Genomic DNA, 27587 nt, shown 5'->3' on the forward strand with positions numbered 1-27587 from the left:
TAAAACAACAACAACAAGAACAACAACACAAACTTACTAGTTGCAAGTCTGCTGGGTATTTAAAAGGCAAATAGCGTTCTGAGAGAAATATGAGGCAGGTAATGTGTTTATTACCTCTCTTGAATAAGTGATATAATGAGTATTAATATATATATATATATATATATATATATAAGATACATAAGATATAATTTGTAGAAGAAAATGATAACTTTGTCTTTGTTGTCCAGGTAATTATGGCCCTAGAACAAGTAGATAAGGGTTTTGGAATGTTAATGGAGGGACTAAAACAAAGGAACCTACACAACTGTGTCAATGTCATTCTTCTGGCTGATCATGGTAAGCTATCTTACATTAGTTTATTCTTTTAGTATTTTCTTTTGTAGCTCTTCTTTACAATAACCACAATGAGTGCACAATTACAGCAATCTAGAATAAGAATCAGTCAAATTGATCAACTTATACTTATTTGCTAGGTGTCAAGTTCTGTGCTGAGTCTTGGTAGCATAATTTCAGCAGCGTTAATCGAATGGATAGAGAACTAGAAAAACAATTAAAATAATTGGATTTGATTCCTCAACCAAATTTTTTTTGTAATTCTAAATTGCCAACAGTACTAATAGTAGCTTACTTTTATATTGTGCTTTATGGGTATTATTCCTTCTAACTCTCATTATAAACAAGGAGCCTAGGCATGGTTTCCCCATTTTTTTTCAAATGTGTGAATGAATGAATGAAAAAACATTTAAGTCCTTACTGTATGTGAAATATTGTGCTAAACAATGCATATACAAATAGAAAAGAGAATTAAATCCTGTTCTCAAAGAGCTCACATTCTAAAGGGGGAGAAAGCATCATATGCATTAGATGGACAGGTCCCATGGTATTTAGTGTATAGTGGTAAAGTGGGGCTAGTGGGGACGGGAGGGATGTGGGTTTGGTGTCATATGGTGGTTCCACTCTTCCCAGGTCCTTTGTGTTCACTTGCTCATCGGTAACAGGTAGTTAGAAGTTGATATGGGTGGTGGTAAGGATGATCGACTTCTTCTTCCCAGCTATGATGATGGCTGCAGGAGGAGGGCTGGAAGCAAATTAGTGGTGATAGTGATGGATCGAGTGGGAGGGACTTTATTTCTCAAGGTTCTTGGGATCAGGGTTCTGGGTTATCTCCATCATAGGCTAAGGTGAAATGGTGTCAGTAGCTAGACTTGCCTATCTCATTTTGCTTTTTGTCTCTCCCTTATGCCACCTTGATGAAGTTCATAAAGGTTAAAAGACTTTCCCAGGATCACATAAGGTAGCAAGCATCAATGTTTTAGAGGCAAGAGGGACAGTGTTGTACAGTGGAAAGAATGCTGGCTTTGGAGTCAAGAGGACTAGTGTTCAAATTCTGGTTCTAATACTACTGCTTATATGACCTTGTGTTATTTGGTTGTTTCAGTCATGTCTCTTGCTTTGTGACCCCATTTTTTTTTTTTTTTGGCAGAGTTGCTGGAGTGCTTTGCCATTTCATTCTCCAGCTTATTTTACAGATGAGGAGCTGAGGCAAATGGGATAAATGGCTTGCCCAGGGTCACATAGCTAGTGTTTGAAGCTGGATTTGAACTCATGAAGATGTTTTCCTGATTCCAAGCCCTCTTTCCATAGCACCATCTAGCTGCCTCTGTATGACCTTAGACCAGACATTTAACTTTTTTAGACCTTGGTTTCCTCAACTTTAAGTTGAAGAATTTGGACTTTATGACCTCTTTGAGCTCTTCTTTCTTTTTTTTTTTTTTTTTAGTGAGGCAATTGGGGTTAAGTGACTTGCCCAAGGTCACACAGCTAGTAAATGTTAAGTGTCTGAGGCCGGATTTAAACCCAGGTACTCCTGACTCCAGGGCCGGTGCTCTATCCACTGCGCCACCTAGCTGCCCCCCTTATTTCTTTATATTAATGCTATATTGACTCCAACTCTGACAATCTTTTCAATTCATTTTATTGCCCTTCATCTAGGTCATCCCTCATTTTTAAAGGTGAAGAAACTGTGACCCAGAGACATGAAGTGACTAGGGTCACACAGGTTACAGACAGAATTCAAACTCAAGTCCTCTGATTCTCAGTCTCAGGTTCTTTTCACCTAATGGCATTGCTTCAGCACAACATTTAGGACAGTGTCTGGCAACTACTAACTACTCCATTTTTATAAGATACATATTTCTATTAAAAAATTTCAGGGGGCAGCTAGGTGGTGCAGTGGATAAAGCACTGGCCCTGGATTCAGGAGGACCTGAGTTCAATTCTGGTCTCAGACACTTAACACTGGGCAAGTCACTTAACCCTCAGTGCCCTGCAAAAAAAAAAAAATCTATTAAAATGGGACATTTCCTTCACATACAAACATGTTTTGCCATGTCATAAGTTTTGTTATTATTTTGCTTTACATGTAAGGAAAGGGCTTATCGGTGGCTATAATATCCTTCTGATCGATAAGGTTCATTAATACCATACTAATCCCTGAGTTTTTCTGAGTGGTATAGGGCTTGTTCCTTTTAACCTTTGTAATAAATGGAATAGAACTCCTTTTGGCTCTTTTGACTTTTCCTTATTCAGAATGTATTACCATTCATTTAGTTAAATTTATAGAACTTTTTTTATGCTGTAGGGATACAGGTCACAAAACTGAAGAACTTGGCATCCTTAGAGGGAATTTCTAAAATGTCTCGTGTAAATCTTTTCTTCTTTTTTTTTTTTTTTAAGTGAGGCAATTGGGGTTAAGTGACTTGCTCAAGGTCACTCAGCTAGTAAGTGTTAAGTGTCTGAGGCCGGATTTGAACTCAGGTACTCCTGACTCCAGGGCCGGTGCTCTATCCACTGTGCCACCTAGCTGCCCCGTAAATCTTTTATTCTTAAACTGATGCATAAATGATGAAACAGGTTGGTATATGAAGGATCAAGATAAGAAAAGCATTCTTTTTTTTTTTTGAGGGACAATGGGGGTTAAGTGACTTGCCCAGGGTCACACAGCTAGTAAGTGTCAAGTGTATGAGGCTGGATTTGAACTCAGGTCCTCCTGAATCCAGGGCCAGTGCTTTATCCACTGCGCCACCTAGCCACCCTCAGAAAAGCATTCTTAAAAATGAAGATTAAAGTTTTAGGTTTACCCCTAGCTAGTTTTCTCTTTCCCTAAATTATTCAAATGATCTCTTTATCTTGCCTGAGTGAATTGTGATCTGTTCATCCTCTTTCTTTTTTATCATTAGAAAATATCTAACTCTTTCTTCATGCTTTTTTCCTGTTTCCTAATTCCTGTGACATACATGGCTTCTTCTTCTGAGAACTATGGGGTGTTACAGGTTGTTGATAAAACCTCTTCTCAGATCTTACTAAATCAATGATTTAAAAAAAACTTGATATTCCACCCCATGCTATTTGCTAATGTGCCTAGCTCTGTGTATATATTTTACCTGTTTGAATGCTTATATATAAACTTCCCATTAGCCACTAAAAAAGAAATGAGATACACATACATATATTTGTATATATGAATCTTTTTCTTTTTTCTTTGATTTTTCTGGAGTATAGGCCTGTGCCAAAAGGTCCATGCACTTTAGTGACTTTTGGAGGTATTCTAAAAATACTTTACAGAATGGATGAATCAGTTCATAAAAGAGCTTACATTCTCCTGGGAGAAAATTATGTATACATGGATAAGTAAATGCAACATATATGCAAGATAACTACAGACATGATTAATATTGTTAAAATTAATAAACTTGCCTAAATTCTATGTATTTTTTTCAGGAATGGACCAGACATCCTGTAGTAGGTTAGAATATATGACTGATTACTTTCCAGAAATAAACTTTTACATGTATGAAGGGCCTAGCCCTCGCATCCGATCTCGAGATATCCCAAAGGACTATTTTACTTGTAAGTATGGACCAGTTTTTGTAAATGAACATGGGAGCTAGGAGGCATGAATAATAAGAATCAAATTTTGGGAGAATAGCTGAGAGATCATCTGTATCATGTATACTTTTGGGGAGAATATCAGTTTCTTGAAAGCAGGAACTATTTTGTTTTTGACTTTGTCTGCCCTATAACTTAGTACAATTCCTAGTACAGAGTAGAAGCTCATTACTTCTTTTATTCTACCCTCTCTTTTAACTCTGCTAAAAGTAAAATTAAAGTAGGTGCTTGTTAAGTTGAAAGGAATGGAAATTTGAGGGAGGGTTACACAAAGTCATATGGGAATCTTCTATTTTTATGAACTTTGAAAGGAAGACATTCCTTAACCTTTCATGTTAGACCCTGCTGTTAAATAAAAATTTATCCTACTCCATGTTAAGACTCTTAAAAGTTTTCGAATTTAAAATTAACTAAAAAATAAACCCTAAATTCTGAGTTACTTTTTACCAAGACATAATTTCATCAGTGAATATATGACTGAAGTCCCTATGTGAATATTTCTTATTTTTAATAATTAGCAATTTAAAATAATAATTTATTTTTTCCCCTCCTCTTGAAACAGTTGATTCTCAAGGAATTGTTGGAAACCTCAGTGTAAGTACTGTTTTCTTGGGTTCTTTTTTTTTTAACTTGGTGACTAGAGCCTGAATTACTGACAACTTACTCTCTACGTGTTCCTAAGTCAGAACCTCTCATCATTTCCTTCATTCTCCCTACCAACACTCTTCTGCACACAGTTGAGACTTTATAACCTGGTAGTGTTCATCCCAGAGAGTGTTTCACTTTGCTAGTAGGAAAACAGGAAGAAAAAGTTTTATGCAAAGGTGGCACCTTTGCCACCATTGGTGACTTCCTACTTGGCTTCTGAGGTCTCTGGTTTGTGCCCTTCAAGAGTCTCTGCTATATTAACCCTCAATCATCTTTACTTCTTAAGTTCTTCAAACTAAAAAAAAAGTCCACCTACTTCAGGGTCCCTTAGCTCAGTGAAAACAAAGATTCTTGTAAACTCCTGTATAGTTCAGAAAGATCACTTGAACCCTTATGAATACCACCTGTTGACTATACTAGATTAACCTACCTTGATTGGAAACCAGAATAAAAAAGCATTGTAGGGGATCATATATAAAAATTAAAAAAAATTTTTACTGTCAATTTGATATAGTATTAGCCTTTGGGGAAGTTTATTGATAGTTAGAAATTATTCACTTTCTATACAAATGACAAAATTTTAGGTAGTGGCAGTAGTAGTAGTAGTAGTAGTAGTAGTAGTAGTAGTAGTAGTAGTAGTAGTAGTAGTAGTAGTAGTAGAAGAAGAAGAAGAAGAAGAAGAAGAAGAAGAAGAAGAAGAAGAAGAAGAAGAAGAAGAAGCACGATAGACAAGGCACTGGTTCTTTACTTAGGAAGATCTGAGTTCAAATGTGGCCTCAGATACTTGCTAAGTTGGGTGATCCTGGACAAATCATTTAACTACTATTTGCCTCAGTTTCTTCATTTGTAAAATGGGGTAATAACAGTAACAATCTTCCAAGGTTGTTGCAAGAATAACATGAAATAATACTTGTAAAGTACTTTGGAACCCTTAAAGTGCTACATAAATGCTAATTATTATTATCTAAATAGACATTCATTGCTAGAATAGATCTATAAGACTCAGTTCTATGATGAATCTAGTGGGGTCTAACTGAAAGATTATAGTGGAACTGGGTTTTCCTTATCTATCCTGATTAAACACAACTGTCTTTAGTTACATGACTTCTTGGAACAGCTATGGCCTGTGCCACAGGAATTTCAGTTTTCCTAGTTTCTGAGATTTTTGGTCAAGCCTTAGACCATCTCAGTGGCCCTAAGAGGGTAAAGAGACCACTGTAAACCTGAAGCACACTTCTCTCCATCTCCTTTTCTTTTCATACTTTTGTAGTGAATGGGAGACTGTTTTTTGTGTATAAATGAATATATGTTTGAATTTTTGCATACATTTATACACATAAAAAATTTTTATACCTACCAACTTTTCTTGATAAAAAGGTGGGGTTGAATTAAAAATGAATGAGAAATTAAATTAAAAAGGAAATCAAAGATAAACTATCATTTTTGGGGGGGCAGGGCAATGAGGGTTAAGTGACTTGCCCAGGGTCACACAGCTAGTAAGTGTCAAGTGTCTGAGGTTGGATTTGAACTCGGGTCCTCCTGAATCCAAGGCTGATGCTTTATCCATTGAGCCACCTAGCTGCCTCCTAAACTATCATTTTAGTAAAAATAAATTTAGTATATTCTCTTTGTCCATATATGAGTTGTAGAGGACTTGTATTTATTGTATGAGATAATGGGTTTCCAGGTGCAAAAACCTTTCCCTAACATCTTAGAATAACCAAAAATATCTGTCAAAATGTTAATAACATATTTGATAATAATAGCTCACCTATCAATCTCTATATTTTATATTTATAAACCTATTTTCTCATACACTAAGAATAAAAGGAAATTACATTTTACTAGAATATAAATGTCTACTTGGAGATTGTATACATAGATTTATAGACAAATAAATTTATAAATAACAAATAAGTATGGATAAACAAAATAAATTCACATGTTGATCATACTCAGAATATCTGTCTCTTTTTGTACCACTAGTCCATCTTCTCTCTGCTAAAGAGATGGGACACATGGTCCATCAAAAGTGTTCTGGAGTTCTGATTGGCCAATGAATTGATTAAAATTCTTAAATCTTTTTTAGTTGTTTTCATTTACAATCTTGTGGTCATTGTATAAATTGTTTTTATGAAGAAATCTTTATCTGTTTTTCAGTGTCGAAAAGAAGATCAGCATTTTAAGCCCTACCTGACTCCTGACTTGCCTAAACGACTACATTATGCTAAAAATATTAGGATTGACAAAGTTCACCTTCTTGTAGATCAGCAGTGGCTAGCTGTAAGGTTCGTATGGTCATTTACCTATTTCCTAAAACACCAATATAACATGTTTTCCATCAATTACCCAAATTTTTGTCTTACTGTTTTACTCATATAATTTGTGGGTGGGTGGGTGGAATGAGTATCTTTGACATTATACAAAACAAGGCCCACATTTTATTTTGCACTGTCATATTGCAGTCATGTTTATTAGTTTAGTGATATTATAGAATTATAGATTTAGATCTAGTAGGAACCTTAGATATTGTTAGATTAAACAATTTTATAGATGAGGAACTTTGAGACTAAGTGACTTGTCTATGGTCACAAAGATGATAAATAGCAGAATGGTATTCAAATCCAGGTCCTCTGACTCCATATTTATTTTCTTCCTACTGTATGACAACCACCTTTGTTATTATTTATAGGATACAGATGAAGGCATCCTGAGAGATATTAAAGTATTTCTACATCTAAATGGGACATAATCTGAAGTCCACTGTTGCCCCATCAGACAAAACAATGACCTTAGTTATGTTACAGAGTAATTTTTAAGTTCAGCCTTTTGAGAAAATAGAAAATCAAATTAGATTTTTTTTCTCAAGATTTTTGTCTATCCTTGTGAAGTGAGAGAAAGGAGATAGAGAACTTTGATAGTTATGAGGTAAATCATTGCTTTAAACCTTTATTTATTCTCTATCAGGTATAAAAGGCAGCATAATATAATGGAGAGAGTCAATCTTGGAGTCAGGAAGACATGGTCTCTTGACATTCTGCCTATGTGACTGACTCCAGTCAAGTTACTTAATCTTTCAGTGCTACATTAGTAGGGTTGTTCCCCATACCAATGAAATCACAGGCTCATTCATAATGTCAGCCATTTTTATTTCTAAAGCATAGTACCTGGCACATAATAGGCACTAAATAAATGCTTGCTAACGACTTGTTGATGTCTAAAGAGGGTTGGTAGGATTCATGTTCATATTGTTGAAGATGAGTGTGAGAATGTAACAAAATAATAGCTATCATTTTCATAGTGCTTTCACATATGTTATATCATTTGATTGTCACAATAACCTAGTGAGATAGCTGCTCTTATTATCTATCATTGTCATTTTAGAGTTACAAAAACTGAGACTAAGAGGCTAAAATTATTTGCTAGTCACATTGCTAGCTAGTAAGCACCTAAGGCAGTATTTGAACTTAAGTTTTCCTCATTCCAAGTCTAGCCTCCTATCCACTTTTCCATGTACAATGAGATAATAGAAGGGCAATATATACATACATATATATTTTTTTTGTAAATAATGCTTGACTTTGATAAAGAAAGTCTTTAATAAAGAAAAGGAAGGAAAAAAGAAAAGATGGAAAACATAAGATAGAATAAGGGACAGAAGAGGTCTGATTTTTGTTAAAGAACCATGGAAATTAGGAAAGCTTTGGTTACTACAACACATCCAGAAACATCTTCCTATCACTAGGCAGATGTGTCTTGATTACTGGTCAAAAAACTGGTCTTAAGATGCCATTGGGGTGGAAAATTTGAAATATCCCGCAAATGACCATTAGGTGGCACTGTTCCTTCTAATTCAGATTAAATTTGTCAGCTTTATGGATTGACAATTTAGTTGAAAGTGGGGGTGAGGAGGGCGGGAAATGACTAAATTTTATCTCTGATTTATGGGAACCATGTCTTCAGTGAGAGTGTAAAAGACTGGATAACCAGAATCACATCTTGATCTATTAATTATTAATATTGTGAATGAAACACACCAGGTCCCAAAACACTGGCTTTATAAAAACAAAACAAAACAAAACAATTTATTACAACACTTAAACGCTACAAAACCATCCACATACGGAGGACAAAAATAACAGTAAATTGTAGTACTTTACTATGTATCTGGAGATGTCCACTGAAGTTGATGTTGGTAATGTGAGTGGTTAGGACATGAAGACTTGGGAAATGTTTGAGATATGACAGAGGAAAGAAACATAATATTTGCAAATATGAGAACTTGAATGAATATGAGAATAGTACATTCATTTTAGAGTACGGTCAGATATGCCAAAGCTCAAAATGAGTTAAAGATGAAATTAGATGCTAAGGACAACAAGCTTTTTTTTTTTTTTTAATTGTGATGGGAATAAAGGAAGTATCCAAGAAGGGACAGGTTCACTAGGGGAATATGAGATGATGGTAAAGATAAGAGATAGTAAAGAGAAGGAAGAGCTGCTGAAACAGGTTTTGCTTCTACCATGGAGAATGTGACCGGTAAAACTAAATGTATGTGGTCACCTGTCCCCAGTGTGGGGAAAGCTAACTAGGACAGCAGTTTAATGGAATAAACTTCAAATGAAGTATAGAACAATAATGATTAAGAAGGAATTGTCACCAAAGATAAATGAAGACATGATAAGAAGACCCTTGGATAGTCTTCCTAAGTTCATACAACTAGACCTGAATAAATCCTATCTCAGTGTATTGAAAGAACTGGCAGATGGGTTGTCGCCATAACAAGTCCTGTAGTAGAAGACTGGCAAAAGAAGAGATTGGGAGTAGGGAGGTCAATGAAGAGGTTACTGTCTTACTATTTCACATAAGAGATGACTGGGTGGGGCAGCTAGGTGGTGCAGTAGATAAAGCACTGACCTTGGATTTGGTAGGACCTGAGTTCAAATCCAGTCTCGGAAATTTGACACTTACTAGCTGTGTGACCCTGGGCAAGTCACTTAACCCCAATCGCCTCACCCCCCTCCCCCAACTTGAATTAGGTTGATGGTCATGTGAGTGGAAAGAATGGGATAGATGAAAGAGAGATGTTATTAACTGAATTGGTATGGGGTGTGAAGGAAAAAGAAGAGTCAAAGTTGCTTGCAAGGTTGTGAACCTAAGTGACAACTAAACTGCTGGTGCCTTTGAAAAAAAAAAGAGGCAGGGGGAGTTGTGTTGGGCAGGCAAAGATTCTATTCTGTGGCAAGAATCACAATTACTCTTCTTGGAAGAGGAGAAGGGTGTGCAAGATCAATTCTGGGGCATTTTCTACTGTGGAGTAAACCTCTGGTGTATTCTTCCAAGTTATGGTTCTGGCTGGGTAGCTGAGTGGATTGTGATGCCCTTTCCAAAAAGAGGAAGTTTAGAGGAGGGGCAAGCTTAGCATGATGGAAAATGAGTTCTATTTTTGGGCACACTGATAATGAATTGCAAGGATTTGAGGAGTGATCAGATGTGGAGGTGAGCAGATTAAGATAATAAGTATAGATTTATCCTTTCTAGAAATTCATTAAGGAAATATATAAGATAGATATAAATATGGAGAGGTAGTTGTTTAACATTTACCAGCACACGCTTGGATTGGGAACTGAGTAGAAGGGTTTACCTTGGCTAGGAGAAACGTCACTTCTTCCTTGATGACTAGAACTAAGGTGGAGAGGAAGGGTAATAAGACAGAGGTGGGAGCAGCTAGGTGGTGCAGTGGATAAAGCGCTAGCCCTGGATTCAGGAGTACCTGAGTTCAAATCCAGCCTCAGACCCTTGATATTTACTAGCTGTGTGACCCTGGGCAAGTCACTTAACCCCCATTGTCCCACAACCCCCCCCCCAAAACCAAAAAAACCAACCAAACAAAAATAAGACAGAGGTGGGTTTTTTTTGACAGAGGGGTTTTGAGATGTAAATAGGGAAGAGAAGAGATGAGAACTACAGGATGGCCTAGATTTTATCAATAAATAAAAGATGATGTCTACAGAAAGGGATATTGAAGTGATATTGTGAGCTTGAGCAAAGAAAAGCAAGATTAGAGCAGCAACCATAGGAGCACAATAGAGAGCCAATTAGGGAAGAACAAAAGGATTGCTATGCCCTGATGATGGCCCAGTTGAAATCAAGTTACATGAATTTGTTGTAGGTTCAGTTCACAATTGTGCCATTGAACTGCATGATTGCATAGCTTCCTTCAATGGTTTTCAGTATCATGGGAATAATAGAAACCAAAAAGGTTAGATGATGGGGGAAAGCTTGGATGAAGAATTTTCAGAGCTTCATTCACCAGCAACAGGTCTATGATTATTGGTAGAAGTTACTGTATAGTTGAACAGGTCAACTATAGGATCAACAAGGGAGAAACATAAGACTTCTGTTAGGTGGAAGGACTAGAAGAACAGTAATGGATGGAGAGTATGGAAGTTTCAGTGAGGAGAAAGAATAGCTTTAGAAGACAATTTCAGGGTTTAGCATCATATATGTTTCATAGCTTGCACTAATATAAGACCAAAGGCATGGTCACCTCTGGGTGTTTCTTTCCCTGTTTTCAGTACGGTTGATCCTTGACTTCACTGTTCTGTAGGAAGGGAGGACAGAGTAGTAGCTGAATTTCTGCAAATGTTAATGGTAGTCCAAAGGACTGTGGAATAAAGGAAGGCCTCCTTTGGTCTTTGGCTTGAATGCTTTCAACCCCCTTTATGGCTTTCAACTTGTTGGTTACTCTCTGCACCCTGTAACGTTCTACTAGTCCCTTTGGGCTCCTGTCAAAACAGTTCCAACAAGTAAGGAAAAATTTCCTGATCATTAGAGCTATACAAAAGTGGAAGAATGGGCTGCCATTGGAGATGGTAAATCCACCATTATTGGAAGTTGTTAATCTGAGTTAGATGACCACTTGTCAGGAATGCTATAGAGGGGATTCCTGTTCCAATCCTGGTTGGATTAGATGACCTGTGAAGTACCATCTCACTCTAAGATTCTTTGATCCTATGATCATTTTTCTTCTTTTCCTGTTGTGGTAAAAATTATTTGTGGTGTAGGCAAATTTAAGGACCTCCCCTTTTGGGGAAGAAAGATTGAATGCTTCCTGAAGGGAGGTTAAAGGGCACTACTTCTGGACCGCTAAGCTCTCTAGTCACTTCCGGAACACTAGCTCTAGAGTCACTTCCGGAATGCTAGTTCGCACTCTCAGTCTGGCGACTGTGGTCCTGGTGGGCATGCTAGTTCTTGGTCTGGTGGGCTGTTCAGGCTTGGGTGAGTTAATGACGGAAAACCCTAAATTCCTTTGAACTAGATTAATTGGAAATCAGTCTGGGGTCGCATAGGTTAAGTTTCAAGTTAATAATATTCATCTGTATTTCTATTTTCCTATTTCCTTATCTTTGATTTTTTATTAGTTTCACCTCTGTTGTTTAATTAATTCCCAAGTAATAAAATCTGATCCTTTTGTGAACTAAAGCTTAGAGGCTCCTTTCTTATTGGCCTGGGAGAAATATCTAAAAAGGGCAGTTCAGAGGGGAGGATAAACCTTAAAGGTCCCTCATATTTCTGGAACCCCAATATTAAGGTGAGTCACCCAAATAACACTCAGTGTATCAAATTTTGACCCTGACACTGTGGAAATTTCAGTAGCCATACTAGCAGAACTCAGAAACAAGAACATATAAAGAGCTGTCTTTGTGACCAGTCAGAATAGCTAAAGAAAAGAACAAGTGTAATCTCTTTCTGAAAACCAGTGAAGAAAGGGGCAAATTCCTGTTCTGTTTGAATCCTATGTTTATTACTTAAGTTGTATAACCTACAAAAGTGAATCCAAGCACTGTGTGAGAAGTTCAAGAAATAGAATGTTATTTTGCAAATAAAAGGATACATGAAGCATCAATTTAGTATAAATTTGCCAGATACCTTAGTTCAAAGGGAGTTAATAATTTCCCTTCTCACTGAGAGGCATGTTAGAGCTTTGGATATAAATGCACAAAGCAAAATTTACTTTGTCAATTCTAATCACCTGAAAATGTAGGAGGTATAAGCAAAGAGGAATCCTTGTTTTGAATCCGTTTACCCTGTTTATCTCTATATAATCTACAGTGACTAATATCAATACAAACTGAGTCTCAAGCAAAAACAAGTGGTAAATTTTTTGAAATGAGGAATGAGAGGGGAACAAGTGTAAAAACTCCACTGGAGGGTCATTCCTGCCTTCCCTTTCTAGCTTCCTTTTTTTTTTCTTCTTCTCTTTTTCTTTTCTCCTTTTCTATTTCAGTACAAATAGGGCAGAGAGATGGAATTTCTGGTTGGGATTATGGTAATATTAGAGTAGGGAGATAGAGAGGAGCCATTCTAATTGATTTTTGTTTTAAATTCTCTAAGCCTTGAGTGAGAATGTTATTTGTTAACATTGACTTTCTTTCCCTGATTTCATCTGAACTTGTAATTTTAAGAAAAAAATAGTAGGAGTGCTATTGGAAAGTTTTGATCAAGGAGGAGAAGATTAATTCTCCAGGCAAATTCTGAGGATTAGTTGCTAAAATACTTAAAAGATGAAATTAAAACGTTAGCAAGTGATCTGTCGTCAAGTAAACTATTAAAAACTTGAAGTGGATGTGATATAGTGGAAAGAATGCTGGATTTGGAGTCAGCATTTCTGGGTTTGAAACTCACTGCTGATATTTACTACCTTTATAAATATTACTACCTTGGAGAATTTACTTCCCATGGAGAGACTGGACTGGATGGTCTGTAAGGTCTGTGTGTGTGTGTAGACTTTTGTATGTATATATGTATGTGTGTATACACACACACACACACACACACACACACACATATATATATATATATATATATATATATATACACATATACATATAATGGGACAGCTAGGTGGCACAGTGGATAGAGTGCTGACCCTGGAGTCAGGAGGACCTGAGTTCAAATCTCACCTCATGCACATACTAGCAGTGTGACCCTGGGCAAGTCACTTAACCCCAATTGCCTTAAACATCTGGGACCATCTCCAGTTGTCCTCATATATATCTTGTCACTGAACCCAGATGGCTCTGGAGGAGAGAGTGAGGTTGGTGACCTTGCACAGCCCTCTCTCACTTAAATCCAAATCACTGCATGTCATGACATCACCTCCCGATGTCATAGTCCTCTTTGAGAATGAAGGACAGATATATATATATATATATATATATAGATAGATAGATAGATAGATAGATATATACACACACACACACATATATATATATACACATATACATATACATATACACATATAATAATCCTATGAATTGTTTAATAGCACCTATGGTTCTACTAAGGTAGGTTTTGGTCATTCTCCACTAACCTATACTTTTTTTTTTCATAAAAGTATTTTATTATTTTCCAGGTATATGTAGAAATAGTTTTCAACATTTGTTTTTATAAGATTTCTAGCTTCAGTTTTTTCTTCCTCCTTCCCCTTCCTCTACCCCCTCCCCCAAGACAGCAAGCAATCTGATATAGGTTATATATGTACAATCACATTAAACGTATTTCTGCATTAGTCATGCTGTGCAAGAAGAATCAGAGCAAAAAGGAAAAACCTTAAAAAACAAAAACAAAAATGAAATAGAAATAGTATGGTTCAATCTGCATCTAGATTCCATAGTTCTTTTTTTTTTTATGGATTTGGAGAGCATTTTCCATCATGAGTCCTTTGGAACTATCTTGGACCATTGTGTTGCTGAGAAGAATCAAGTCTATCACAGTTGATCAACACACGATGTTGTTGATACTGTGTACAATGTTCTACTTGTTTTGCTCATCTCACTCAGCATCAGTTCATGTAAGTCCTTCCAGGTTTCTCTGAAATCTGCCTGCTCATCATCTCTTACAGCATAATAGTATTCCATTACATTCATATACCACAACTTGTTCAGCCATTCCCCAATTGATGGGCTTCCCCTCAATTTCCAATAACTTGCCACCACAAAAAGAACAGCTATAAATATTTTTGTACATGTGGGTCCTTTTCCCTTGTGTATTTTAAAATTCTAAATGTGGGTTCTAATCTGTTCTCCCGGTTTTGGGGGGAAACTGGTTAAAATCACTGATAAATTAGTTTAGGCTTTTAAAGGGTTTATTAAAAGATATAAGATAGTAAAGAGAGAGAAAGATTGAGAACAGACTTCTTATAGCATGGAAATCCTAGCTTTCCTACCAGCCCACTTGATATCCTGCCACCAAACCGATGTCTCGAACCCAAGAGTCCTCCGCCAGCATCAACTTCCTCCTTCATGTTCTCCTCCCAGAAATGGGAGGTTCTTCAAGCTGATTGGCTAGTGTCATTCAAATTCATTGGTTCACTGGACCCAAAGGTGGTCTCTATGTAAAGTTCAAAGTTTTTAGCTTCTGAGAACAATACCCTCTTTTTTTTTTTTTTGCGGGGCAATGGGGGTTAAGTGACTTGCCCAGGGTCATATAGCTAGTAAGTGTCAAGTGTCTGAGGCCAGATTTGAACTCAGGTACTCCTGAATCCAGGACCAGTGCTTTATCCACTTCGACACCTAGCTGCCCCAATAATACCCTCTTAAGGGCCAACCAGATGTGCTTACAATCTAGTTAACTGGAAGTAGGCCAATCAGCAGTCAATCACTCTCACTTAATTCAATCAGTTTAGATTAATCTCCAGGTGGGCCTTTGAGTATCTGCTAAATCCCCTTATCTACCACATTCCATTATCTTGACACACCCTTTTTAATGATTGCTTTGGGAAAAAGGCCTAATAGTGATATTGCTGGGTCAAAGTGTATGCACAGCTTTATAGCCCTTTGGGCATAGTTCCAAATTGCTCTCCAGAATTAACCTATACTTTTCAATGTTGTATTCATACTTGAAGATGTGACATTTTAATCTACCTGTACAGAAAGGGCAATATGACTGGAATAAAATAATCTAATTCTAGTGTAAATGAAAAATTTTTTTTTCTTTTTTTGCTCTCTTCCACCTATCTTCCTTTTTTTTTTTTTGGTTTTTGGCAGGGCAATGGGGGTTAAGTGACTTGCCCAGGGTCACACAGCTAGTAAGTGTCAAGTCTCTGAGGCCAGATTTGAACTCAGGTACTCCTGACTCCAGGGCCAGTGCTCTATCCACTTCACCACCTACCTGCCCCTTAGGTAAGATGTTTTAAGGAAGATAGTTGGGGGCAGCTAGATGGTGCAGTGGTTAAAGCACTGGCCCTGGAGTCAGGAGTACCTGAGTTCAAATCTGGCCTCAGACACTTGACACTTACTAGCTGTGTGACCCTGGGTAAGTCACTTAACTCCAATTGCCTCACTTAAAACAAAACAAAAAAACCCCATCTTACCTATAATTTTGCAAAGATTCTTTCAGAAGTTTTCATATGACAATTTACGTATGCAGGAAAAATGTATTTATTTTGTGCTTGATATACACACATGCTGCATAGTAACAAAATCTTATTTACATTTGTAAAAAACTGTCAATATCAGAATGTTAGATCTCATTTTCATTATTATTATTTTTCAGAAATAAAAATTATAGAAATTGTGGAGGTGGTACCCATGGTTATGACAATGAATTTAAAAGCATGGAGGTAAGGTTTCTAAATTTCTATTACTTTCGGTTATTTCAGTCTAACTCTTTTTTACAAATAATTCCATGGGAGGGGAAGCAGGGAAGGAAAGGTAAGCTATCTGAACCTCTGATTTCATCCGTATAGGTGTTATTTCTTTGTCTTTCTTTCTTTTTTCTTTTTCTTTTTTTTGTGGGCCAAGTGACTTGCCCAGGGTCACACAGCTAGTAAGTGTCAAGTGTCTGAGGTCAGATTTGAACTCAGGTCTTCCTGAATCCAGGGCTGGTTCTTTATCCACTGTGCTACCTAGTTGCCCTGAGGTGTTATTTCTCATGGAAAATTCACCTCTACTGACAATGTTGCAAATTGGCAACTCATATAATATAATCTCATAGCATTGCCTGAGGCCCTGATGGGTAAAGGTACTTCCTTAAGGCCAGAAAGCCAAGTATCTGTCAGAGGCAGACTTTCTTTTGTATTTTTAAAAAATGCTTCCAGGGGGCAGCTAGGTGGCACAGTAGATAAAGCACCGGCCCTGGATTCAGGAGTATCTGAGTTCAAATCCGGCCTCAGACACTTGACACTTACTAGCTATGTGACCCTAGGCAAGTCACTTACCCCCCATTGCCCTGCAAAAAAAAAAATTGCTTCTTGTGATATCCTTGAGCTTTTGTTTTTCCAGATGAATTTTGTTATTTTTTTCTAGATCTATAAAATATTTTTTGATAGTTTGATTGGTAAAGCACTAAATAAATAAACTTGGGTAGGATTGTCATTTTTATTATATTGGCTCAGCCTACGCATGCAGGATGCCTCTCTTAATCTCATTTAACTTCAAAAATATACATATTTACCCAAATAGAACACTGTTTAGATGAAATAATGGTAGCACATTAGTTTAGTCTCCTTACTGTGAAGAAAAGAAGTATATACTTCTTCTTTTTGTGGGGGGGTGGGACAATGAGGGTTAAGTGACTTGTCCAGGGTCACACAGCTAGTTAAGTGTCAAGTGTCTGAAGCTGGATTTGAACTCAGGTCCTCCTGAATCCAGGGCCAGTAGTTTATCCTCTGTGCCACCTAGCTGCCTCCAAGAAGTATATACTTCTAAAGTACCTCAAAAGACAACAACTGATATTCTATTAGTTACAGAAGTCCCACTGGGGACCCAGCTGGCCAGCTCCAATTGGGCAACACAGCTCCTTCCTTCCTTCCCCCTTCCTGTCTCTCCATATAAGGAATCATACTCTTACCTGCTGCTGCTCTGCCCAAAGAATGTAACCAAGATTGCAAGGGAAGCAGAACACTGGGAAAGAATTTTTGAAACAAGTATCTTTGATAAAGGCCTAATTTCTCAATTATATAGAGAACGGAGTAAAATTTATAAAACTAACTTAAAAAGACCAAGGTCTCCCACTGCCAACTCCAGTTGTCCTGATCTATATCTTGCCACTGGACCCAGATGACTCCAGAGGAGAAAATGAGGTTGTTGACTTTGCACAGCCCTCCATCCCTTTAAGTGGTTAACAAACACGTAATCCACCACTAGGTCTATAATCATAGTATTATAGATATAGACCTGGAAGGAACCTCAGAAGCCATCTAGTGCAACTGCCTCTTTTTACAGATGAGGAAAATGAGGCCTATAGAGGTTAGGTGACTTTCCCAAGGTCACAAAGTCAATATGTGGCAAAGTCTTTCTAGCTCAGTTGCACTTGGCAGAGCCATGCTTCTCTGGTCTAGCCTTTAATGAGTCAGGAACTACTCTCTAACACTATAAGGCTTGAGTAGTAAAACTTTAGTAAAGTCTGGAGCAGGTATCATTTCAAGAAGAATATATAGATAGATGGATATATTATATATATATATATGTGTATGTGTATACACACATATTTTATATAGCTTCAAGTGACATCAAGTAATGTGAACATAAGCAGTTGCTACTTTACAAAATGATCTGATTTGATTCAATGAAATTATAAACATTTTTAAGTCTTAGATATGTTCCTATGCCATATGAGGCATTAGGGACATATCCTTCCCCTCCCCATGACCCCCCCCCCCGCCCCGCCCCATGTTGCCATGCTACATTATGGCATTATTATTGAATTCATCATCCATTCTATCCTTCAGAATCTTTTTATATGAATTTTCTTATATAGCCTTCATCTCATAGTTATGCAGTTGATTTTTTTTTAAACCAAGTACAACATTTTACCTTTATCCTGATTAACCTTATTAGATTTGATCCATCTGTCCAGATGGTTGAAATCTTTATTGACTCTGATCTTGTTGTCCAACATATTAGTTATCCCTCCCAAGTTTGGATCATTTGTCAATTTTCTAAACATGGGAATCTAGACTTTTATCCAAGTCATTGATAAAGATGTTGAAGAAAATAGGCTCAAGTACAGAAACCTATGACACTTCATAAATGACTTCCCTCTTGCTTGATGTTGATTGATTAATTACCATAACTACTAGTTGTTTGACTAGTAGTTTGGATAACTATTAACCTCTTTCAGTTTCAGTTTCCTCATCTGTAAAATGGACAGACCAATAAATAATCCTATCTCATAGGGTTGTTGGTAAGATCAAAAGACATAATATATGTAAAGCTTTGCAAACCTTAAAGCACTATATAAATGCTAGTATTGTTATTATTATTACCTATCTTAGACTTGTCTTGTTCAATTAGTTCCAACTGTACTAATCCATTAGTACTCATTATCTTTCTACCTGTTTCACTGGAATATCTAAGAGACTATGTTAAATATGCTATTGAAATATACCAGGGCAGCTACATGATGCAGTGGATAAAGCACTGGCCCTGGATTCAGGAGTGCCTGAGTTCAAATACAGTCTCAGTCACTGGACACTTAGTAGCTGTGTGACCCTGGGCAAGTCATTTAACCCTCATTGCTCTGCAAAAAAACCCCACCAAAAACATAAACAAAACACGAACAAACAAATGATATATTCCATGACTTTGGTATATTGAAATATATCGTGAACTATATACTCCAATGAAAATACCAAGTCTAGAGCAGTCCCTGATCAACCCTGTCAAAAAAAGAGGAAAGAGGTTAATCTAGCATGTCTTGTTCTTAATGAAATCATACTGTCTCCTACTGATCACCACTTCCCTTTCTGACCATTTTGCAAACCATTTTTTTGCAAATGCATGACAGAATTTTGACAAAAATTGAAGTCAAACTCACTAACCTAAAGTCTGAAAAAGTCATGTTCTTCCTCATTTTGAAAATCACTACATTTGCCTGACTTTGGTTATGAAGCACTATTTCATTTTCTGTGATTTTTTTAAAAACATCTATTGCAGCTCAACAATCCTATTCTTGCAGAAGAAAACTTATCTAAGGTCCAGTGACATAAATTTATTGTTTGGCAAATAAATGATCTACCTTCTTCTCATTATCTTGGGTTTCAATTTCTTATTGACAGCTTTTGTTTAATCCTTGAAGGTTTAAGAGGCATAGTGTGACAAAATGGACAGAGAATTGGTGTTAAAGTCAGGTTGAATTGGCTTTAAGTCCTTCGTTTGAATCATCCTGACTATGTAACTTAGGGCAAGTCACCTAACCTCTTTTTTTTTTTTTAATTTTAGTGAGGCAATTGGGGTTAAGTGACTTGCCCAGGGTCACAGAGCTAGTAAGTGTTAAGTGTCTGAGGTCAGATTTGAACTCTGGTACTCCTGACTCCAGGGCCAGTGCTCTAACCACCGCGCCATCTAGCTGCCCCCACCTAACCTCTTGATACTCTAGGCCAAAGATTCTTAAACTTTTCCCACTTGTGACCCCTTTTCACCTGAGAAATTTTTATATTACACTGGGTAAAAAGGTATATAAAGCATGTATACATAACCTTTTACTGTTGCCAAATTTTTTGTGACCTCCACATTCAGTTACCTTTGACCCACAGTATAAGAAACCCTGTTCTAGACAACCCCCTAAAGACTTTATGTTTTAAAGAAAGTGTTGATCTGAATTGCTGGAAAGAAGGCTTTATATCATCAGGGACTTCCCTATGCCAATGAAATCACAGATCCAATTCTTATCCTTATTCTTTGCAGTTTGAAGACTTTTTCATTTGGTAGAGGAAGTAAGCAAAATTAGATTTGAGTAGTTTTGCCATCACCTTCTCTCTTGTGCATTATGATCCCATCCATCCCAAGTCTTGCTGTCATATTTTTCTTCGTTGGCTTTTGTCTCTTATCTTTAGCTAAAAATATATATATTTTTGGTCATTGTTCTTGGCAGCAATGGTGAGCCTTAGTTATAGGATTGAGCCTTCCTGATCATTGTTACATATGTAACATGCTTTTTTAGTCAGTTATTCAGGGTCTGCTTCTTCTTGGAAACTATTAGCAGAGCTATACCTATAATGGCTATAGGCAATTGTTTATATTCTTATTGCTAACAAGATTAGTGGAAAATCAATGGAACAATAAGAAGTAATTACCCTAGAGTCAAGAAAGAGCCTCAGAAAGTTACTAAGCAGAGCAGTTAGCTGGTCAGACTTATGCTTTAGGAAGCTAGAGTGTAGTTGAGATCAAGGCAGATATGCAAACTAATGTGCTTTTGGAAAAGTTCTTCAAGGCTACTGGAAAGTAGGATTTTTTCATTCAAGAGAATCCTTATATAGGATCTTAGAGGCAAATGTGAAGGTGATAGATGAAGAAAATAACTTACAAAGGATATACCATCTCTTTTTATATTTTGATGATGATGTCTCATTACACACCAATTTTTTCATGATTAGGAATCTTTACTCATAGATTTTTACTGACATTCTAGGCTATCTTTTTGGCACATGGATCGGGATTTAATCAGAAGATTGAAGTGGAACCTTTTGAAAATATTGAGATCTATAACCTAATATGTGGTAAGTATATATTCCTGGAAAAAATAGACATAACCAGTTCCAAGGAAGTTTAATTTGGAATTGGATATAAAATGGGATCTCAGGTGCTATTTTAAATTATAAGACATAAAGATTTCTCTGATACAAGAAAGGCCACCATGAACATCTGCTGATGTGACTGTGTTTTCATTTAGATATAGTGAGAAAATCACTTTTCTCTTAAAACATAAAGATTAACAGTATAAGAAAAAACTCTTTTTTAAAAACTCTTTTTCACATGAGCAAATATGCATGATGACTCTTCTTGTATGAGAGAAAATTTCATTGGCAATGCTGTCATTATGAAGTGGTGATGGATTTAATTGATCTAATTGATCGTGAGGTGTCCCAAAGAATTACAAGACTCAGTGACTCAGTTTTCTAAGTTTTATTAGAAGACTGATGACCACAGGAAGAACACCAGAAGGTATCTTGATTGGGTTATATTTATAGTGAGAAAAGTAGTTTACTTCCTCATTATCTGAATCTCCTCCTTGTGGGAGGTTCACATCCTATTTTGGAATTCTTGGGGTCCTAAGCCATCTCCCAAGATGGGTACCTTTCTCACTAGGGGTGTGTTTTGGGGGTTTAAATATCATAAGGTGAACCTAAGGACACATTTGGTCCTTCTGTGCATGTTCCTAAAGCCATGTTTAAACTTGTCAGATCCCAAGGGTCTCTCTGTTTAGGCTATCTCTTTATTTTCAGATCTGGTTTCTAGGTACAGTTTCTGTTTCCTGTCATCTAGGAATATTAATGGCTATTAATGGTTAATGGTCCTTGGTTACTGTCTCCTTAGGCTTCTGTTAATAGAGTTGGTTGTTAAGGACATGAACCCTCTGGTCACTGTACTGTTGATAAGATCTCGAACCTTAGTTTCTCTGTTAACCCTTTTAGCTACTATTGATCAAGTCTTAGGTTATCTGTTAACCCTTTTAGCCTCCTCCATCAATTACATGATAATGAAAAAATACCAATTGTGAAGATAATCAGAAAAATTCATAGAACATTTTATAAAGTAAAAATATTTAGTGTAGAGTGCCAAATCTCTTTATATCAATCAATCAAAAATATTTATCCAGTACCTGCTACGTGCCAGGTATGGCTAAAATGCTGAGGAATCAAAAAGAGCCAAAGGACAGTCCCTTCTCTCAAGGAACTTAACACATAACAGGACAGATAACATGCAAACAAATATATAAAAAGGAGGCCATATAAAGATAAATAGGAAACAATAACCGGGAAAGCACTGAAATGAAGAGGAATTGGGGAAGGTTTCCTGTAGGATGTGGGATTTTATTTGGGACTGTAAATAAGCCAAGGAGGTCAACAGTCAAAGTTGAGGAAGGAGAGTCTTCTAGGCATGGAGGACAGCCAGAGAAAATGCTCTGAGCTGAGCAATGAAATGGCTTATTTGTTGAACAGTCAGGAGGCCAGTATCACTGGCCTGAAGCTCAAATGTCAGTGAGTTTTCTGTAGGAATGACCTGGGCTGTGAAGGAAGATAGGGATTCTTAGAGGTGAAGAGAAAATGTGTTCTGGGAATGGTGCATGAGAGCATGTTCTCAAAGGCAGGAGATTGAGAGATGGAGTACTATATTCAGAAAACAGCAAGTAAGACAGCTTGGCTGGAATATATTGCATGAAGGGGAGGATTGTGCAATAAGCCTGGAAAATTAGGCAGGAGCAAGGTTGTAAAAGGCCAATTCCTTCCCTCTTCCACTTATTTCCCTCCATAATTTTATCCTAGAGACAACAGGGAACAATTGAGTGTTCCTGAGCTTTAGAGTTAAATGACTGGACCATTTGTGCTTTGGGAAGATCCCTGTTGGCAGATATGTGAAGGATGGATTGGAGACAAAAGAATCAACATAGAGTTCAATTATGAAGCTTTTTCAATTGTCTAGGCTAGAGTTGATGTGAGTCTAAGCTGGTATAGTGATACTATGAATAGAAAGTAGGGGTTATATGTGGCCGACTTTATGAAGTTAAAACCAACAAGATTTTACAACTGATTGGATATATGGGATAAGGGAAAAGGGAGATGTTTCTGAGATGGTAAATATGGGTGATTGGTAGGGTGATGATACCCTCAACATAAATAGGGAAAATTGAAAGATTACATTTAGGGAGATAGGTAAGGAGTTATATTTTGGACATCTAATTGGAGATGTCCAAGAGGCAATTGGTAATATAAAGTTGTGGCTCAGGAGAGAGACTAGAGCCAGGAGTCATCTCCATTGAACTCATATAAGATGATGAAATTACCAAGAGAGAAATATTAGGGAGAAAAAAGGGGCCAGGCAGAGTCTTAGGGACTATCCATAGCATTCATTAAAATTCATAAGATAAGCAGATCCAAAGCTTCTAAAGTAGTGACAAAAATGATATTTGGGACAGATATTTCCAGTTATCAAAATCAAAATAAAGAGGCCTTAAAAGAATAGGGTTTCATTGACCAGTTCCTTGCTCAGAATCCATTCTAAATCACATATCTAGTGAGGGTGAGAAGCAAAACATGACTTAGGAAAGGGATGGCTTACCCTAGAATCAAAAATGTCTGGGCTTAGGTCCTTCCACTGACACATACTTGGTTGTATGACCAAGGGCAAGTAATTGAACCTTTGGGTGATCCAGGGAACTTTTAAGAATTTAAGTCACAGAGGAGTTGCAATTTGCATGAGAAGAAGGAATTGCCATACCAGGAGAGTCTGTATGCCCATGTTATTACATATTGGAATTAAAAAAAATGAAAAATTAAAATAAAAAAGTTAGTTAATAAGTTTAGAATTATTTACCCTCTAGGGGGCAGCTAGGTGGTACAGTGGATAAAGCACCGGCCCTGGATTCAGGAGTACCTGAGTTCAAATCTGGCCTCAGACACTTGACACTTACTAGCTGTGTGACCCTGGGCAAGTCACTTAACCCCCATTGCCCTGAAAAAAAAAAAGAATTATTTACCCTCTCATATTAAATGAAATTGATTGAGTCATATGCATGTTTAGGTATTTTCCTTAATTATCCTTCTGATCCAGTAGAATATAGAATAGTCCACCTAATATAAGTAATTGATTTTGCCATACCATAAGGTTAGGTATAACAACATTACAAAGAATATTTAGCTCAGCGAGAATTATTAATATTAACTATGTCCTTTTTTGTTCAAAATAAAGACTTCAAAAGTTTAAATTAGGTTTAAAAGAAAAAACAACCCTGAAACAATACTCCTTATAATGGCAATATTAGGGGCATTGGCTCTGGAGTCAGGAGGATCTGATTTCAAATCCAGCCTCAGACACTAGCTGTGTGACTCCAGGCAAGTTACTTAGCCCTGGTTACTTCTTCTTCTTCTTTTGGTGGGGTGATGAGGGTTAAGTAACTTGCCCAGGGTCACACAGCTAGTAAGTGTCAAGTGTCTGAGGCTGGATTTGAACTCAGGTACTCCTGAATCCAGGGCCGGTGCTTTATCCACTGTGCCACCTAGCTGCCCCAGCCCTGATTCTTTCTTTTTTTTTTTTTTTTTGAGGCAATTGGGGTCAAGTGACTTGCCCAGGGTCACACAGCTAGTAAATGTTAAGTGTCTGAGGCTGGATTTGAACCTAGGTCCTCCTGACTGCAGGGCCAGTGCTCTATCCACTGTGCCACCTAGCTGCCCCCCTGATTACTTCTTCTTTTTTTTTTTTGCAGGACAATGGGGGTTAAGTGACTTGCCCAGGGTCACACAGCTAGTAAGTGTCAAGTGTCTGAGGCCGGATTTGAACTCAGATATTCCTGAATCAAGGGCCCGTGCTTTATCCACTGTGCCACCTAGCTGCCCCCCCCCATTACTTCTTTAAAAAATAACAACAGGGGAAAGCTAGGAAAGCTAGGAGCAGTGGATAAAGCACCAGCCCTGGATTCAGGAGGACCTGAGTTCAAATCCGGCCTCAGACACTTGACACTTACTAGCTGTGTGACCCTGGGCAAGTCACTTAACCCTCAATGCCCCGAAAAAAAGATAATATTACTCTGTCCCCAACAATGTCCTTTCTAGGTTTAGAGTGTCAGGTTTCATCACTTGGTGGGCCTGTGAGAGAAGGGAGATGGGTGCCACTACTCTATACCATCATACAAGGTGTATCCTTTCACACTGACTGTCTCCCGCCCCCCCCCCCCCACTTGTGATTTCCTTGGTGTAAGCAACTGAGGGTGAGGAAACTCCCTTTACCAATGCAAATCAGCATTTTCTGAAATAATCAACCCTGATTAGTGGACATTTAATGAAGAAACAGACGAAAAGTCTTTAGCTCTTCCTGCTGCGAAGAAGGCTTGACCATGATACTCCCCAACCTTATGACATCTGCTTAAGGGGAAGCTGTTTCCCTCTGTACCTCTCTGGCTGGTTTTCTCCTTTATGAGCTGGGGTTGCCCTAAACTTTAATGGAGGGGATCAAGGACAGGCATTCCTTCTGCAGGCAAAGGATTGTCCCAGACTGGATTCTGTTTGTACTCTAGACAGAAACATGATTTTCCAGTTGGTTGGGGTCCCTAGTTAACAAGCATGTTCTTTGGAGGCTAGGAACAATCTTATCACTCAGTTTGTCCTTCGAAAACTGACTGAACTTTTCAGGAGTAGGATCTTACCCAAAAAAGGAAGGAAAAGATGAGTCACAAATTAATAATTAGTTATCAATATAATAGTATAGTATTAATTTCTCTCATTAAGGGCAATAGAAATTATACTCATTTCAATGTTTTCTCATGTGAGTGCTATAAAAAGTCTTATTAATCATTACTGCCATGGTCCAAATTCAGGCCCTAAAAATTGTCTTGTTTATGGTTCAGTTTATTCAAGAAAAAAACTTCACCAAATTCACATTTCCTTATGTTTATATGTGTGTATTCACAAGCAGTTTGAAGAAAGATTCTCAAGCTGGACAAGACAGATGAGATAAAGTAACATGCACTATAAAAATATTCTCAAGGATTACTTTGGATGAAATAGTTATGTGAAGGTAATGTTACAAAACAGAAGATAGTAAGTTATCTCAAGGAAACCCTGGTTATTTTCAGAACAATGTATAGTAAATTATCTCAGGTTTCCCCAGTTGTACAATTTCAATGACTGCAACTATTAGAACAAACAAATTTTAGCTCTCAGATACGTAAAAACTATCTCTGGTGCACATATATACATTAGCTGAGAAATGTAAAAGTCTGCCACAACAGATTTTTTTGATAGCAGAGGGTGATGGGGACACCAGGACAGGTTGGGGGCAGCTGGTGGCGGTGGTACCCATACAATGAATATTTGTAGTAGAACACTATTTGTGAAAGGAAATAGTACAGCACATCCGTGATTTGTTTTTCTAAATTTAGGAATTGTTGACATCAATTTAAAAAAGTCTTTTAGTCACATGTATTTTTTATATAAAGCTCTTAATATAATAATCATATATATTTCTAAAAACAGACCTCTTGCACATTAAACCAGCACCAAACAATGGAACTCATGGAAGTCTAAACCATCTTTTGAAGCTGCCTTTCTATGTTCCATCACACCCCAAAGAAGTGTTGAACCTTTCTTCTTGCCCCTTTGCTAACCCAAAGCCCACAGATGATTTAAGTTGTTCATGTGCTACACTAGATCAGGTAAGTAATACCAATAATAACCACAGATACTCACATTTATATAGCACTTTAAGGTTTTCAAAACATTTTCCTTGCAATGAGCCTATGAGGCAGGTGGTGCAAATGGTATATACCCAATTTAGAGATGAGGAAATCAAGGTTCAGAAAGTTTGAGTAATTTTCTTAGGATTATATAGCAAGTAAGTTCCTGAACCAGAACTCAAGTTCATTTTTTTTTGATATCAAGTGCAGTATTCTTTTCATCTTACTGCATAGACTCAATATGGCCAGAGGTCTTTAATGAAGGTCATCTGACCCATAACCCTATCTTGCACATTATGGTCCAAGGATGGATTTTATAGATCTGGAGACCTACTCTCATTTAGTAAACTGGCCCAGAACACAATACCCCTCATCTTAAACTAAAATGCTATTCTTTCTTGTTTTTATAGTTTTGGTTTTTGCAAGTTTTCCTAGGTATCATATGAATTATGTGACAGGGCAGGATGCTTGGTGTTATGGTTATAGGGCTGGACTTGGAGTTAAGAAGACTTGAGTTCAAATCCAGCCTCTGACAGCTATTGGCTGTGTTACCTAAGGCAAGTCATTTAGGTCTGTGGGTGCTATAGACAAGTTCCTAAGACCATAAGTTGTGGAGAAAGTGCTGATTTGCCTTGGTAGAAGTCCCTACACTGATGATATAATAGGTTCCTTAAAAATAAAAATAAAAAACCTCATAACTATAGATTTGATTTGACAAAGTTTAAGTAAATTCTATGTTTTGTCCTATCAGAAGAGGTAAACATTTTAATCATGAATTATCTTGGATTTAAATCTTCAAGGATTATCCAAAGAAA

The 27587-nt window shown here is 37.2% G+C and overlaps 1 protein-coding gene across 1 annotated transcript in view; it reads left to right on the forward strand.

The window, feature by feature from the left end:
- The window catches only part of ENPP3 (ectonucleotide pyrophosphatase/phosphodiesterase 3), a 133454-nt gene that overhangs the window by 65432 nt on the left and 40435 nt on the right, over nucleotides 1-27587 (forward strand). The window contains exons 13-19 of the mRNA XM_044004360.1: nucleotides 231-339; nucleotides 3784-3912; nucleotides 4514-4545; nucleotides 6760-6887; nucleotides 16159-16225; nucleotides 21016-21103; nucleotides 26573-26751. Of these exons, the coding sequence (XP_043860295.1) occupies nucleotides 231-339; nucleotides 3784-3912; nucleotides 4514-4545; nucleotides 6760-6887; nucleotides 16159-16225; nucleotides 21016-21103; nucleotides 26573-26751 (732 nt within the window). The remainder of the gene's footprint in view (nucleotides 1-230; nucleotides 340-3783; nucleotides 3913-4513; nucleotides 4546-6759; nucleotides 6888-16158; nucleotides 16226-21015; nucleotides 21104-26572; nucleotides 26752-27587) is intronic.

Source organism: Dromiciops gliroides, chromosome 4, assembly GCF_019393635.1.
Source record: "Dromiciops gliroides isolate mDroGli1 chromosome 4, mDroGli1.pri, whole genome shotgun sequence".
In the NCBI taxonomy this organism is placed as follows: domain Eukaryota; kingdom Metazoa; phylum Chordata; class Mammalia; order Microbiotheria; family Microbiotheriidae; genus Dromiciops; species Dromiciops gliroides.